This window comes from Canis aureus, chromosome X (assembly GCF_053574225.1).
Source record: "Canis aureus isolate CA01 chromosome X, VMU_Caureus_v.1.0, whole genome shotgun sequence".
In the NCBI taxonomy this organism is placed as follows: domain Eukaryota; kingdom Metazoa; phylum Chordata; class Mammalia; order Carnivora; family Canidae; genus Canis; species Canis aureus.
The window spans coordinates 17092601-17106927 of NC_135649.1; the positions used below are offsets into that span (position 1 = coordinate 17092601).

The 14327-nt window shown below is 51.0% G+C and overlaps 1 protein-coding gene across 6 annotated transcripts in view; it reads right to left on the bottom strand.

Moving 5' to 3' along the window:
* Positions 1–3185: 3185 nt before the first annotated feature.
* The window catches only part of FHL1 (four and a half LIM domains 1), a 63354-nt gene continuing 52212 nt past the window's right edge, over positions 3186–14327 (bottom strand). For 4 of the 6 annotated variants that reach the window (XM_077889370.1, XM_077889373.1, XM_077889372.1 and 1 more), the window contains 6 exons: positions 7851–8032; positions 7303–7477; positions 6516–6685; positions 5877–6063; positions 5091–5290; positions 3186–4734 (listed from right to left, as the gene is read on the bottom strand). In XM_077889370.1, the coding sequence (XP_077745496.1) occupies positions 4651–4734; positions 5091–5290; positions 5877–6063; positions 6516–6685; positions 7303–7477; positions 7851–8006 (972 nt within the window). In that variant the 5' untranslated portion in view covers positions 8007–8032 and the 3' untranslated portion in view covers positions 3186–4650. Of the gene's footprint in view, positions 4735–5090; positions 5291–5876; positions 6064–6515; positions 6686–7302; positions 7478–7850; positions 8033–9557; positions 9708–14327 lie in introns of those variants that run through there. The other 2 variants (XM_077889371.1, XM_077889375.1) reach the window with 2 other exon arrangements.

Sequence of the window (14327 nt, forward strand, 5' to 3'; positions counted from 1 at the left end):
GTGACCTCACCATTCCTGTGCCTGGCTAAAACAGATGTTCTGATCTGCCTGTAAATATATAGTCTCCAACCTTGAGGCCTGTTCTGCTAGGTTTTGTTTTGGGTCAGGTGAGGTCCCTGTTGATTCTGTCTTTGGGGTCTGGTGCTTCTGAGAATAGTGACAGCCGTCCCCACTTGGCATTCCATATCATTGGTCTGGCTGTTGCAGCTGTTGACCTGGGATGTTCTGTGGTGTGCACACAACCTACAGCACACTCACAACTCCCTGCCCATAGCTCCGAGGTGGTGGATGCTGGCAGAGCCTCGTCTCACTCCGGAGCCAGTGCCCTTGAACCTGTTAAGGGTATGTGACGCATGGGTTGCCTTAAGTTTTCCTTCCTGTCTGGGTAGTCCCTTGGTGTCCCTGACCCTAAGGGACAGTTCTCTAGCTTCTGCTGGTGGGTTCTGCATAGGAGTACATTTCCTACACCTGTGTCCTCTTGTGCAGGCACAGAGCCTGTGAACAGCTCCAAACCTTGGCAATCACACCAGTGCAGTGTGGGATACCATAAAGGATGCCAGACAGGGACTTACAGTCCCAAGCCTTAGCTGAGGTGGCTGTGAGCTTGCTGTATGACTTCATGTGCGTTTTAAAAAAATGTTTTATTTATTCATGAGAGATACAGGCAGAGGGAGAAGCAGGCTCCAGGCAGGAAGCCCCATGTGGGACTCAATCCGAGGACTGAGCCAAAGGCAGATGCCCAACTGCTGAGCCACCTAGGCATTCCTCGTGTGCATTTTTGTGTGACTTTGTGCTACAATTGGAGCCCCTTTTAGTCCTGAGGAATCATTCCTTGTGGTGAGAGCCAGAGGATCAGGAAACAAGACAGAGCAGCAGGAGCTGGTGCCAAGAAGCCAAAGTCCAGAGGCAGGCTAGCTGCCACATTTTGTCAGGGGTCAATTCCCTGTGGCCTGTTGGATGCCCCCGGGCCATGCAGATGTGGTTTGTTGAAGCAGGCCAGGAGAGGCTACCTTGCTGTTGGTCTCCCTTCCCACCAATACAGTTCCAGGGTTTCTGGAGGCATGTGTGCAAGGGTTCCCCAAGTCTCCTAGTAAGTGTAGTTACATTTACACGTGCCATATGCCAGGGACTTTATTAGGCATTGTTTTAAACCCTGTGAGGGTAGGTATTTGTTTTTACCTAGGAGAACACAGATTTGTGGAGATTGGCAGTTGTTCAACATCATACAATTAGGAAGAGGCAGAGCTGATGCTCAAATTCAAGTCTGATTGTAAAGCCAACACTCCATCCTGCTTTGGGAGTGGTAAGTGTCTTGCAGCTTCCATACTAGGTTAACTAACAGACCATCTTGGTGTTGGAAGTACAAATGAATCTATGGTGTTTTTACTGGGTGTCAGTAGTCCTGCTAAGCACTCATGTAATCTGCATGTGATTCTGGGAAGTAGGAATTCTCATTTTATAGGCAAAGAAACAAGCTCAGGTCAGGTAAACTTGCCCGTGGTCTTAGTGGCATAGTGAGTGGCAGAGCAGCTGGGATTTGAACCCTGGCAGTCACTCCAGAACGCACGCTGTTAACTACCAGTATGTTTTGGACAGTCCCATCCCCAATTACAAGAGAGAAAGGGGTTATCTGATGAAAAGTTGCTAACTAGGAATCTCCCCTACTTCCTTACTTCAAACTACTAAGCAGAGACCTGATAGGTTCCTCATTGTGATGCATCAGACACTGGCCCTACCCTGCAGAGGCCCACTGTTTCTGTGGCAATGTCTGGTCCTAAGGGACAGGCTGGAGGTCAGTCACTCCTTGGTGTGACCTCCGGCAGACCTCTCAACCTCTCTGAACTTGCGTTTTCTAACCTGGAAAACTGGGGCTATAGTGCAAGCCGTAGAGCCAGACCTGTTTTCCTGTGAGGTACAGGGAGGAGGCAGCGGCCTGGCCTGTGTGGCGCTGGCAGGGGCAGCAGCAGTGCAGCCTTTTCAAGGCAGACTTTGCCCTGATGTGCCCTGGAGTTTTGCGGGCCAAGTAGGATAAGGCAGGCCCAAGGGTCACACAGGATTAAGGACAGGCATGGCATGTAGGGCAGATGAGGGATGTTAGGGAGGGAAGTTGCTGGGAGCCAAGCACCAGCTCAGTGGGAATGAGTGGGGCACCCCCGGCAGAAGGAGCTGCTTGGGGACACCCAAAGGCTGCACCCAAGTCTGCTGGGGTGGAGACCAAGTGGTGTGTCGTGAGGAAGCATCCTGAATGTAGTCCCCTCTCGGTCTCAGGCTGGTCTCCTCTGGGCTCTGGCCCTTGCTGCCGCAATGTCTGAAACTTGGTGGCTCACTTGGGAAGCAGAGCAGTGCCATCCCAATTCCCCACCCCACCCCTGCAACCTTGGGGCCCCAGATGATCAGACAGACCCTTTTTGTGGTTTTAACTGCTAATCTCTAGGAAACAGACAAGGGGAGGTCACCTGTTCATAAAACTGCCCATGGTTTGGGCACACCTGGGTGGCTCAGTGATTGGGTGTCTGTCTTCGGCTCAGATTATGATCCCAGGGTCCTGGGATGGAGTCCCACAGGGGCTCCCTGCTCAGTGGGGAGTCTTCTCTGCCTCTCGCCTCCCCTGCTTATGCTAATAAATAAAGACCTTAAAAAATGCCCATGGTTTCTTGCTGACAGGCTTTGACTCCCTGCTAATGTGCTCAGGTCAGTGTTAGCACCAAGGGGATCCTGCTCTTTGTTTTTATTACTGTGGACCTGATGCTCATAGGACTGTCGCCCTCTCCTCCAGGCTGGCCAGAAGCGTGGAGGGAGCAGCACCTGACAGCAGTGGTCCCACAGACCCACACTCCACAGGGCACCAGGAAAGCGAGGCCAACAAAAAGGGGACTGTGATGCTCTGACACCCTTCAGCTGCTACTCCGTTCCCACCCCTGCTCTCTGGCCAAAGAAAACCAGTGCCCTTAAGTGATGCAAATGTCTGTGAAATGCTTATTTGGAGTCAGTGGGTTTCTGTTGTTTGTAACTAGATCCAAGTGCCATTGCAGATTTTATCTTGCTTAGAATTCCTATGTGCCATCTGCACCATGGCACCAGACAGAGTCCATGCTCGAAGGAAGGAAAAACAGCCACTGCGGTTCTGGCATCAGTAGGGTCCCCTTATTGCAACCCCATGGGCAGAAGTAAAGAGACCAGGCCAGTTATTTATATGCTGCTTTATTTCTGTAAGGATACACTGAAACGTTAGAGGATAATAGCTAATGACAAAACGTAGAAAGGAGGCATTGGCTTCGCTAACCACTCCTACGAGAATGTTAATATGCACTGTCATTACATGTTTACTTTTGATACTGTCTCATTATACTATGTCCTATAACAATGTCGATGGAGTACAGCCATTGGTGAGCCTGCATCTCAGGTGAGCACTATTTGGAAGTCTGGTTCTGCCTATGACGGTGGTGGCCGCTCCCCCAGAGATCGAGAGGCTCTGAGGGAATGTTCCTAAGAATCACAAGAGAAGGGACTCGACTGGCCTCCACCACATGGACCAAGAGCAGGCAACTACTACATTACAAGGTATTCCACTCGCCACTGCTTGGAAATGTCCTATCTGTGTCAGGGACCATCCTGGCGCCTGCTCAGCTACCCTTCTAGAGTGTTACGGCTACTTCTGTAGGATGAATTTCAAAACGGCAGACACGTTTGAAGGGGGCGAAAATATTGACATGCAAGTCTCCAAACCCATAAACTATGTTACTATTCATTAAAATGAAAGATTCAAAAAAAAAAAAAAAACCCAGCAACAACAACAACAACAACAACAAAAAAAAAGCAAAAGGGCAGCTGGGTTAGTTTTGTTAAGCTTCCAGAAATATTCGCTGTGGCGATGTTCCTGTGAAACAGGCTCGTTTTCTTGGGTCTGCCTACACTTTGCAAATCACCTGCATGTTCCATGCTTGAAAGTAGGAACGTTCAGAAAACACGCCACGTGGGGAAAATTGAAGGTTAGTATGGGGGTGGGGGGAAGGTCAGTTTAGAATTACAGCTAAGTTCAAATGTTGACTTTCTGGAAATTCGTATTAGTCATTTGAAAGCACAAAAGAACAGAAGGAGATTTCGATGAGGAAGTTCAACCATGCATTTCGGTAAGTTCGATTTCTGCTCACGGAACAGGTGAGCAGCCGAGTTGGAGCAGCCGCTGCAACTCTTGTGTGTCCTGAGGACACGGTGGGTCCCAGCTGAGCCACGAGACGCATCTCAGTGGGGGCTTCGTGTGTTACACTTCTTGCTTACGTCACTAAGCAACTAAATGGTTATTAGCACTTTTCTGCCCTATTGTAAAACATGCAGAAGAGTCAATCTATCTAAGTGTTTGTTTTATCACTGCAGCTATGGAGAGAAGTGAACTTCACTGCTAAATCCTAGTAATGATCACTGTGTGCCCTTATGTGAGTAATACTGTAAAATGGGAGCAAAGCCAGAAGAACTTCAGAGGTGAGAGGCCGCTCTGGCCCTAGGGGTGGTGCAGGGCAGAGGGCGAGGACACAGAGAACAAGACTCAATTCCATTTTACAGGACAGGAGCCCCTGTCACTTTACAGCTTTTTGGCACAGTCGGGGCAATACACTTGCTCCTCATGGAAAACAAAGCGCTTGTTGGCCAGATTCATGGAGCATTTTTTGCAGTGGAAGCAGTAGTCGTGCCAGGATTGTCCTTCATAGGCCACCACACTGGAGCCTTTACCAAACCCTGGGGAGACAACAAAAGCAAACAGAGGAGCAAGCTGAGTGGCGCCGCAGGAGAGGCAGGCCGCCGCCTCGCCCGTTCACGTAGCTGACCAGAGCACAGGGGCAGCATCTGCCCGGCCCCTGGCCGCCCTCCACCACGCGCTGGCCCCCGCGCCGCCGCCACCCTGCCACGGCTTCTCCAGGACCTGAGAAGATGCCAGAGCTTGGCCACGGACCCACATTCCCATGCCACTGCTATCGCCCTGTGACGCGCACCGACCTCCCAGCATAACCAGTGTCTTTGATTTAGGTCAGGGCCATGGCATCAAAGTGGCCACCAGGAGGCAAACTTGGGCTGTTCGCGGGGTATGCACTTACCGGGCCTCGAGGAGCTGCTAAGCTTCGATTTTTTCTATAAAGAACCACCACCCACGAGGGACAAGTCCTCTCTCCACCCGGATGCCTGCCCCGGAGGTTGGCGCTGGGAAACAGGGTGAGAGGCAAGCGTTTCCCGTGGCACACTGGGGGCTTCCTAGCTTTAGAGACTGGGTGGCTCACTCTTGACACAGTCCTTTTCCCTGAGGATGGCAAAAGTCTTCTCAAATGTACATTTCAAGGCTCCCCGGGGAAAGGGCCCAGGGCACGTGGATCGCGGCCGCGAGATGAGGAATGAAGTGATCAGCTCTGCTTCTGATCGCAAAAAATGCTGCCCGCAGCTACCTCTGAGCTAGCCTGCCACTAGGGGACTTCTAATCCCAGCTTGCCACTCGCCAGCCCTCCTCCCCTCCTCCTCCTCCCCCGCCCCCCCAGTCCTCTCCCTTCCCCCGCCGGACCCCTTGCTCCCCCGCCCTCCCCCGCTGTTCCCCTCCGCGCACGCGCAGTGCCTGCCTGCCCGTGGCCGTGGCCGTGGGTCTCAGGCTCGTGAAACTCCGGCAGCTTCGTTAGTTAGTCAGCAGTAGTCAGGAGGTGTTCTGTATTGCAAAGGCTAAGCTGGCCTGGGGGAGGATCCAAACTATTGGGAGGGGGCCTTCGGGACCACAATGGCAGGGGGAGAGGACATTCTTTGGGGCTTTTGTGGATGACACCGACGACTTAGGAAAATGAGAGATGGTTACCATGCGCAAGACCTAGCCTGGCAGACTTAGCAAGGACTCTTTAGCCTACCAGTGATGGGGTTCTTGCATCCAGCACACTTCTTGGCCACAAAGTTCTTGTAGCAATCCACGCAGTAATACTGGTCCTCCACAGCGGTGAAACGCTGCCCAGCCAGCTTCTTAGAGCAGGTAACACACACAAAGCACTCGGCATGCCAGGGCTGATCCTGGTAAGTGATTCCTCCAGATGTGATGGCCTAGACCAGGGAGTGTAGCACCGGATTCAGATTCAACAACCATTTTGTTGAATGCCTACTACGTGCCAGGCACAGTGCTGGGCGCTTTGGTATACAGTATCTCATTTAATCGCCACAACGGCCATGGGAGGCTGGTGCGATGATTATCCCCGAGTTACAGACGAAGACACCGAGGCTCAGAGAAGGCGAGCCCCTGCAGGAGGGTGCACAGCAACCAGGTGAAGGAGGCAGGCCTCCAGGGCCAGGGCCGAGCGTGCCCCTGGACAGCCAGACTCGGCCCAGGCACTGCCTGCTCCTACCCCACTCTCCTCATCTGCAACCCGAGAATAAGAATTCCTACATCGCAGGGCTGTCGTGAGGATGGAATGGGATAGTGTGTGTGCAAGTGCTCTGCCAAACTGTCAAACGTTTCTAGAAACAACGGTCAACGCACGACTCCCTTGGCAACGTACCTTGTTGCACTTCACGCAGTGCTTGGCAAATTTGGTCTCATGGCAAGTCACACAGTAGAAGTCCTCCCCTTTAGGGAAGAAGCTTCCAGTCCCGATGACTTGCTTGCAGTTGCTGCAGGTGAAGCAATCTTTGTGCCACACGGTCTTCTTGTACTCCACATTTTGATCTCCTGCGGGGGCGGGGGGAAGCCATCCGATAGCCCCACTGGCAGTCCCCTGCAGGGGACTGCATCCACTCACCCCCGCCCAGGCCCCTCCAGAGGGGAGGGAATGCAGGCCCTGCAGTCATTGGCCTCACGCTTCCCATGTGGGGGCCCCCTCTACCATCCTAGCTGGGGTTGTGCTGATCCAGACTGTGCCAGGGTAGGGGACCCCAGAGGTAGTATTTCAGGACCAGATGCCTGAAGCCCTGCCCCGCCCCCATGGCCCTGACCTGGAGACTCACTGGGAGTGGGTGGGTGGGGGGACTGCCTGGCCCAGAATTCCACCCTGAGGAGGACGCATGCTTTGATCACTCACTCTACCCAAATGAGAAAGCGCTACATACTTTTCACTTCTTTCTCTTGCCACAGACTGCTCTGTCCAGCGTTCTTTAGTTGCCGAGTGTGTGCGTGTGTGCGAGCATATATGTGTACGCAGATATACGTGTATATATTTGCGTGCATATATACGCTAAAACCTGAGCACGGCTCGCAGCAGCACGACCCCACCACCGCGAGCCCCCAGCATCATCTCTGCCCTGGGGGGCCTCCTCCCTGGCTGCCCCGGGGGGGAGAGGGGACACTACCTGCCACGATTGGCTTGAAGCACCCCTTGCACTTGGGTGAGTCCTCCCGGGTGGTGCACTTGTTGCACAGGATCTTGTTGTCCTTGGCCACAAAGGTCTCGTTGGCCAAGGGGTGAAGGCACTTGGCGCAGCGGAAGCACGTGTCATGCCAGTAGCGGTTCTTATAGTGCACCTCCTGGAGACCAAGCACAAGGGGATGGGCTGCTGTGAGTGGCGCTGGGGGCATGGGGTGGGAGGCAGTGACCCTCTCATCCAGACGGAGGTGTCTAGGGGCGGACTACACCTGCAGTGAGCGTTTCTGTGAGTCACACAAGGAGACGCCGAGGTGAGGAAGTTACATGAGCAAGAAAGGCCCATCCTGTGCAACTCTTGCATCAGATACCTGGGGAGCCTCACACTGGTGTGGAGGTGCTGGGCACTGACCCAGGAAGCCAGGGCTTCTTCTCCCTTAATGCCACAGCCCTGTCCCCCCTGCCTTGCGTGGGTGTCCCCCGCCTGTACGCCCATCCCCCTGCCACCACTCCCCACCCCGGGGCCAGCTGCCCTACCTTGGAGTCTGCCCCGATGGGCTTCCGGCACTCCACGCAGGTGTTGGCGCAGAACTTGTCAAAGCATTTCAGGCAGCAGTGGTGGCCGTCCTTCTGCACATACTTCTTCCCCTGGAGGGAGTCCCTGCAGTAGTGGCAGTCGAACTTTTCAGTCATGGTGCCCACCTTGTAGCTGGAGGGACCTGTGGGGGGCAAGCAGGCAGAGCCAATGAGCCCTGGGAGGCTAGGAGTGTGCTGCCACTGAGGCCCTGGGGGTCGGCGGCGTGGTGCGACCAAGGCCCAGAAGCCAGGTGCCAGCTGCTGCCCAGCCTGGCTGGCCTCAGGCGCCACGACCGACCATAGGCACTTCACTAGGACCCTGGGAAGAAACAGCCTCCCAACCTCCGCCTTCAGGGGGGTACCAGGGTCTAGTGGGGGGTACAAGCGGGTCAGGGCTTGCGTTGGTCTCACAGGGCTTCTGGCAAGGTAGGGTGGCTTCGAGCAGTGAGGTGAACGGGTGCAGGCAAGAGAAGGGGGGTTTCACGCAAAGGGGCACACAGGTTGGGCTCAGTGCCAGCGACAGCTCCTGATGGCAAACTGCTTGGCAGCCTGAGGAGGAGGAGGAGGAGGAATGCCCGGAGCCACTGCTAGGCTCCCCATCCGCCTTCTAGGCAGTGATCGGGCCCTCCCTGCCAGGTTCTGGCTCTTCCTCCCAAGCTCCACTCCCTCCTGTCTGCAGAAGTCAGCGCCTCTGACCCGGCTCCCTGCTGCCCACGTGAGCCATCCTTATGGATATGTGCAAAACGCCTGCATCTAATCCTTCAAATCTGGCAGAACACTTTTAAATCCTGAACAGATCCCAGAGAGTTCCGTCCAACATAGTTCACAGACTGAGGCCTGAGCCATCACCCCGGAGAGGACTTTTTTAAAAAGATTTTATTTATTCATGAGAGACAGAGAGACAGAGAGAGAGAGAGAGAGAGACAGAGAGAGAGGCAGAGACATGGGCAGAGAGAGAAGCAGGCTCCATTCAGGGAGCCTGATGTGGGACTCATCCTGGGATCACGCCCAGGGCCAAAGGCAGACACTCAACCACTGAGCCACCCAGGTGTCCTGCCAGAGAGGACTTCTAACAATGGCATTCTCCGTTGGTACTGGCAAGGTCTACAACTATGCCCACTGGTCACAGTGATGTGCTGTTCTGTGACATGCCAAAATCAAGTTGCCCCGCTGTTTGAGCAAGCAAGGATCCACAGTCAATGACGTATTACTACTTAGGACATTTGCGGTTTTAAAAACTGCAACTTGAATGATGGGTTGGGGGTGGGAGGAGAAAGGCTTTTAAAACGTGTTAAGCTGATCATTCCAAGAACCCCTTCCACTGCCTTCACAGGAAATAACGCCCCTTGTCCCCATGGCCCCCCGAGCCCAGGCCCCAGACTGCATGTCTGCAATCGCCAGCACTAAGGCACTCTGTTCATCCTGCCACCAAAAAGGTACCCAAAGTGAGTTTCTATTAGCTCCCAACTTTTTAAAACATACGCTCATTTTCCCTGTTCCCCCTGAAAGAGAAACATACGTGGGTAAATAGATAGCAATTGTTTAATTTGCACAGGAAACACAAGAATGGAGAGAATTTTCTCCAACTGCTCACAAACACGGTTATTGTGCTAACAAACATCCCAGGGTAATCTAGAGACAGAACGAGAGTAGCTGCCCAGTACTCACCGCGGCTCTTCCACTAGCTGAGCAGCCCCAGACTCCCACTTTGGGTCCCATTCCCAGTTTTTTTTATACAAACACATGTCCAAGTTGTTTGGATCCTGTTGCCACAGGCAACCAAATAGCAGAGAGTGAGCTAAGGAAACCACACCCTGCGTCTCCGAGCCCGCCTCGGCTGAGGCTGGTGAACCCTCACTCAGAACTGGGAGCATTTCGGAAGCCAGCCTCCAGACAAAGTGCATCGCGCCACAGATGGGCAGAATGTTCTGGGCCAGCTGCAGCCCTGCCTAGGCGGGGCCCTCTGACAGACCCCCTCATCTCCAGAGAGTGAACAACTGAAGTGAGTGGGTGCCATTTTCAGTTGCCCGAGACAGTTGTGTCACAGTTTGGAGGTGCCTCGAGACCAGAGAATGGTTCTTAGTGGCACTTTCTCCCCAAAAAGAAAATCAGAATGTTCCCTTACATAATTGGGTTAGAGAGGAGAAGGAGAGACAGACTGAAACTGAGGTCTAGCTCCTTGAACTGCACAGTTTACATAAGGCAGCTTTTAAAGTGCCACCAGCATTGGCGCAGACAGAAAAAGAGTGCCCGCCACAGTGACAGCACGCTGAAAATCACTCCCCTCATTCATTCTTGCTGTTCGTTCACATGTCACATAAAATTCTTGTCTTATTAGCTTTTCCATCCCAAAATTGTGCCCCCAACAAAAATTTACTTTCTTGTGAAGAGCGGAATAGAGAAACCAAATCAATCTTCAGCAACAGTAAATGCCAGGAAATTCAATTATTAGTGGCTCCTAAAGGCCATTTGGCAGGAAATCAGAATTTGTAAGATTAGACAGCCTGGCTTCCTGCGTGGCCAGGAATAATGGCTGCCTGAGGCCTTCAGAGCCTATCTTCCTGGACCAGGGTGGAACATCCCCCTCCTCCCTCACCAAAGTATCTGTTTAGAACAGAACTCGGAGCCACAGTCCTTTTCCTATTGCTTTTTTTGATGTCTTTCAAAGAAAAAAATGGCTTCCAAATATTTCTGTGCGCAAGTACCATATGGAGTTTCACCTCAGGCTCTTTCCAAGTCTTGGCTTTGTGGTAAAAACACAGGCATTGGGGGGTGCCTGGCTGGCTTGGTGGTTGAGCGGGTCTGCCTTTGGCTCAGGCTGTGATCTCGGGGTCCAAGGGTTGAGTCCCACATCGGGCTCCCTGCATGGAGCCCGCTTCTCCCTCTGCCTATGTCTCTGCCTCTCTATGCATCTCATGGATAAATAAATAAGATAATAAAAAACAAAACCAAAAAACATAGGTGTTGGTGTCACACAGACAGCCACCACCAGAAAGCACAGTGAGGTCTGTGTAGGTATTCGGAGCTCTGGGGAGCAGGCAGAGAGATCTCACCTGCCAAGCCTTTCTCACTTTAAAACCACATACTTTCAAAGCGTCACTTTACCAATGCCAAGGTGGGCACTGGTTGCTTTTAGAGTTCTAGAACCCGACAAGCTCAGGGTGCCTATGCACCCAGCCGATGAAAGAACCCAGGGCTCACAAGCAGATCATGCAAGTCCCAGGGTGTGTTTGAAAGTGGAGTCCCATCAATGCAGCTGCTCCCCATGCTGTGGTCTCTTCTAGCATAGGGTCTTGAACCAAGCCAAGGGAAACTAAGCAGGTCACCCTGATACCACTGTTGGAGCGTGCCACATACTTAGGGTTTTCGAGTCCTAGCTTTTAGGCATTATAGGTTTTTCTTTCTGTAGTATGAAGACCTCAGGGTCATCTTCTATTCCTCCACACTGTACACTGAAACCCTAAGAGTCTGCACCCAGATGGACAGATTTCAAAGGGCGTATCATGTCCTCCTAAGGCTGATTGCCACAGCTGACTCAAGCCTTTTTGCACGTGTGTGGAAACACTTAGTTGTCAAGATAAAATAGGCCCTTCTAGGAATGCTAGCTTTATTGCCTAATAAGTAAATGGGCTGGAAACACTTAAAGCATGTTAACAACGCTGAGGTCAAATTCGTGAACTTTAGTACTTTTGTGTGTGTGTGTGTGTGTGTGTGTGTGCGCGCGCGCACACGCGCGCAATAATTCCACTGAAGTCGAACTCTGGGCAACCTGAAATGAGCTTACCTCATGTTTTTTCTAAACTTAGGACTATTTCGTCCCAAACTATATGAAACCTTCACAGCCATATGCTTGAGCAGGAAGCCAGAGTGGTACCCACTCCTGCTGATGGGATAGTTCCCATGTCAGAATTCTGCACCAAGTATGAAGGCATGTGAGGGCAAGATCATTCTGTTACTCTTCACCTTCAGAGCAGTTATGCTACTCAGGACAGTGCTGAGAGGCATGGAGGTTCCTAAAAAGATAGCCTGTGCTCTGATTCGTGGGCTCCAGCACCATGAGCCACAGTGAAAATCTGACTTTACGGGAAGAGAAAAATGTGGCACCTCTCTTTGTTTCCCCTTTGTTAGAAATAAGAGAATCAAGAAAAATGAAGATCACATTTTACCCCTTCTTTGGGGGCTCTCCTTAATCTTACTGAATTACATATACTTAAGGCATTTATCGTTTAGGGGATACTTTTTCTTTTTCTTACCCCTTACCCATTTCTAAGGACGCAAAATGCAAAGCCTTCTAACCTTCCACAACTTCCAAATCTGGTTCCCCTGACCGGCTGCTGTTATCTGGGAAAGGGCGCCCCATCCATCATCGCACAAAGCACTGGATACAAAGGTATTTCCTTTCCTGTCGGTCTCTGCCCTCAGGTGGCAGCTCTTTGACTAATCTTAGCCTCCGAGGTGTGAACTCGTAGACAGAAATGAGGCTTCTCTAGCACAGAAGTTTGCAAATACACCAAGAGTCCTGGGGACCTGAGCCGGGGCCTCTGTCTCCACTAGTCACACAGTATGTGCCTGTTGATTGGCAGATGGAGGAGATAGGGCACTGCCACGAAGCTCCTAAAACCTCTTTCATTAAAAGCATTTTATGACAAATACTTGTTTTTAAAAGCCAGGGCACAGCTCCTGCCACTCTAACATGCTGATGTCTGACCCTTGGTCCTTTACAGATGGAGCGGGTTCAAATGCAGCTGGAAATGTGACTGGTTGATCACATTTAAGATATTTATTCCAAGATGGTAGTCTGATTCTCTTGCTGTGCCTGCTTCAAAAGACACATCATTCTTCACTTAATAAACAAGTTTCCTCTTTCAGAAAATTCCTGAATGACATCCAACATGCTAAAGGGGGTGCTCTACATCACCCTTAGTATCTCAAAAAAAAGTCTTGGCTTTTGATGCCAGCCTGTTGGAGAAACGTGATATTGCAACATTTCTTTTTGAACTGTAAATCTTTCATTAGAGAAGATTCAATTTGTATTCAATAACCCTGCTTGTTTTTTTAAGCATCAACTTATCTTTTTAAAAGAATTTTATGTATTTATTCATGAGAGACACACACAGAGAGGCAGAGACACAGGCAGAGGGAGAAGCAGGCTCCATGCAGGGAGCCCCATGTGGGACTCGATCCCAGGTCTCCAGGATCATGCCCTGAGCCAAAGGTAGATGTTCAACCACTGAGCCACTCAGACGTCCTCTGCTTGTGTTTTTATATGGATTTTCTCCATTATTTCTTGCTAATGTCCATTTCCACCCCCTCATGTCTGAGTGGCTCAAAATAGGAAGATTTAAGGAATCAGTGAATCTTAGAGCAAAGAATCATTCTTCGATGTGCTTCCTCTGAGTGGCAGAACGTACAGTATAAACAATGAACATCAACCCAGATGGAAAAAGAAATCCAGGTTATTTCTGGTCTGTTAATTGCTAAGTCCAACATACCAGTTCGTTAGTCACTCCATGAATAAATATTGGCTTCCAAAGAAAGGGCAGATTGCTTTCCTGAGAACATTCAATAAATGGGGCGAAGCCTTAGCCGATGAATAGGACGCTTGTATGGCAGACTTGCTAACGCACCTGGAGGTGTCGTCAGACATTTGAGAATAAATACCTAACTTGCTGCAATGAGACGGAGCTCATGAGTCATGGCTGAAAAGTAGTCTTTCATAGAATCTCATAGAAAACCCGAGAGTGTTTTTTTCCCTTAAAAACAGAACATATATGAAGTGATTCAGTGCGATTTGCAACTTTGCCTGTACACTCCATTTAAAAAAGCTCATAGATCTCTTTTGGGTCAGTGGTGTACAGGTTTAGATTATGTCTGGTAATGAAAGGGTTGGATAGATGTAATTGAACAAAAACTGATGTGCCACTGAACTTCCACCAGGCCAGATTCCATCCCAGGACTATTCTGTCAGTATACAAAGCTCTTCTTAACATTGCACACAGTAGGTGAGCACCCTCCATCTTTTGCATGGGAAAACAAGTGCTTCCAACCTGGCAGCAACAGACCACATGTTCTTTAGTTTTTCTAGTTGTGGTCAAGTAGTTGGCGGTTTGGTGGTCATTAGAAGTATAAAACACTCAAGTTTACCCTTGACCAAGTCTCCTGACTGGTCAGTTATTTTAAGAACCCAACCCAGTTTGATGACTCGCTCACCTCACCATTCAATTTTCTGTCCCTGCACCCCAAAAAGACTGCTGGGTGTGTGAGATCCACTGGGCAGTGGCTGGCAAAGGGAATTAATGGCTACATAACATGACAAATGGTCTTACTTCCCTCCCCATCCACACCCCCAGCCTCCCATCCACACCCCCACCTGGGCCCTCAACTTGCAAGACTAAGGTTAAAGGAACCCAATCTACATAATCATCTTGCAGACTGAAA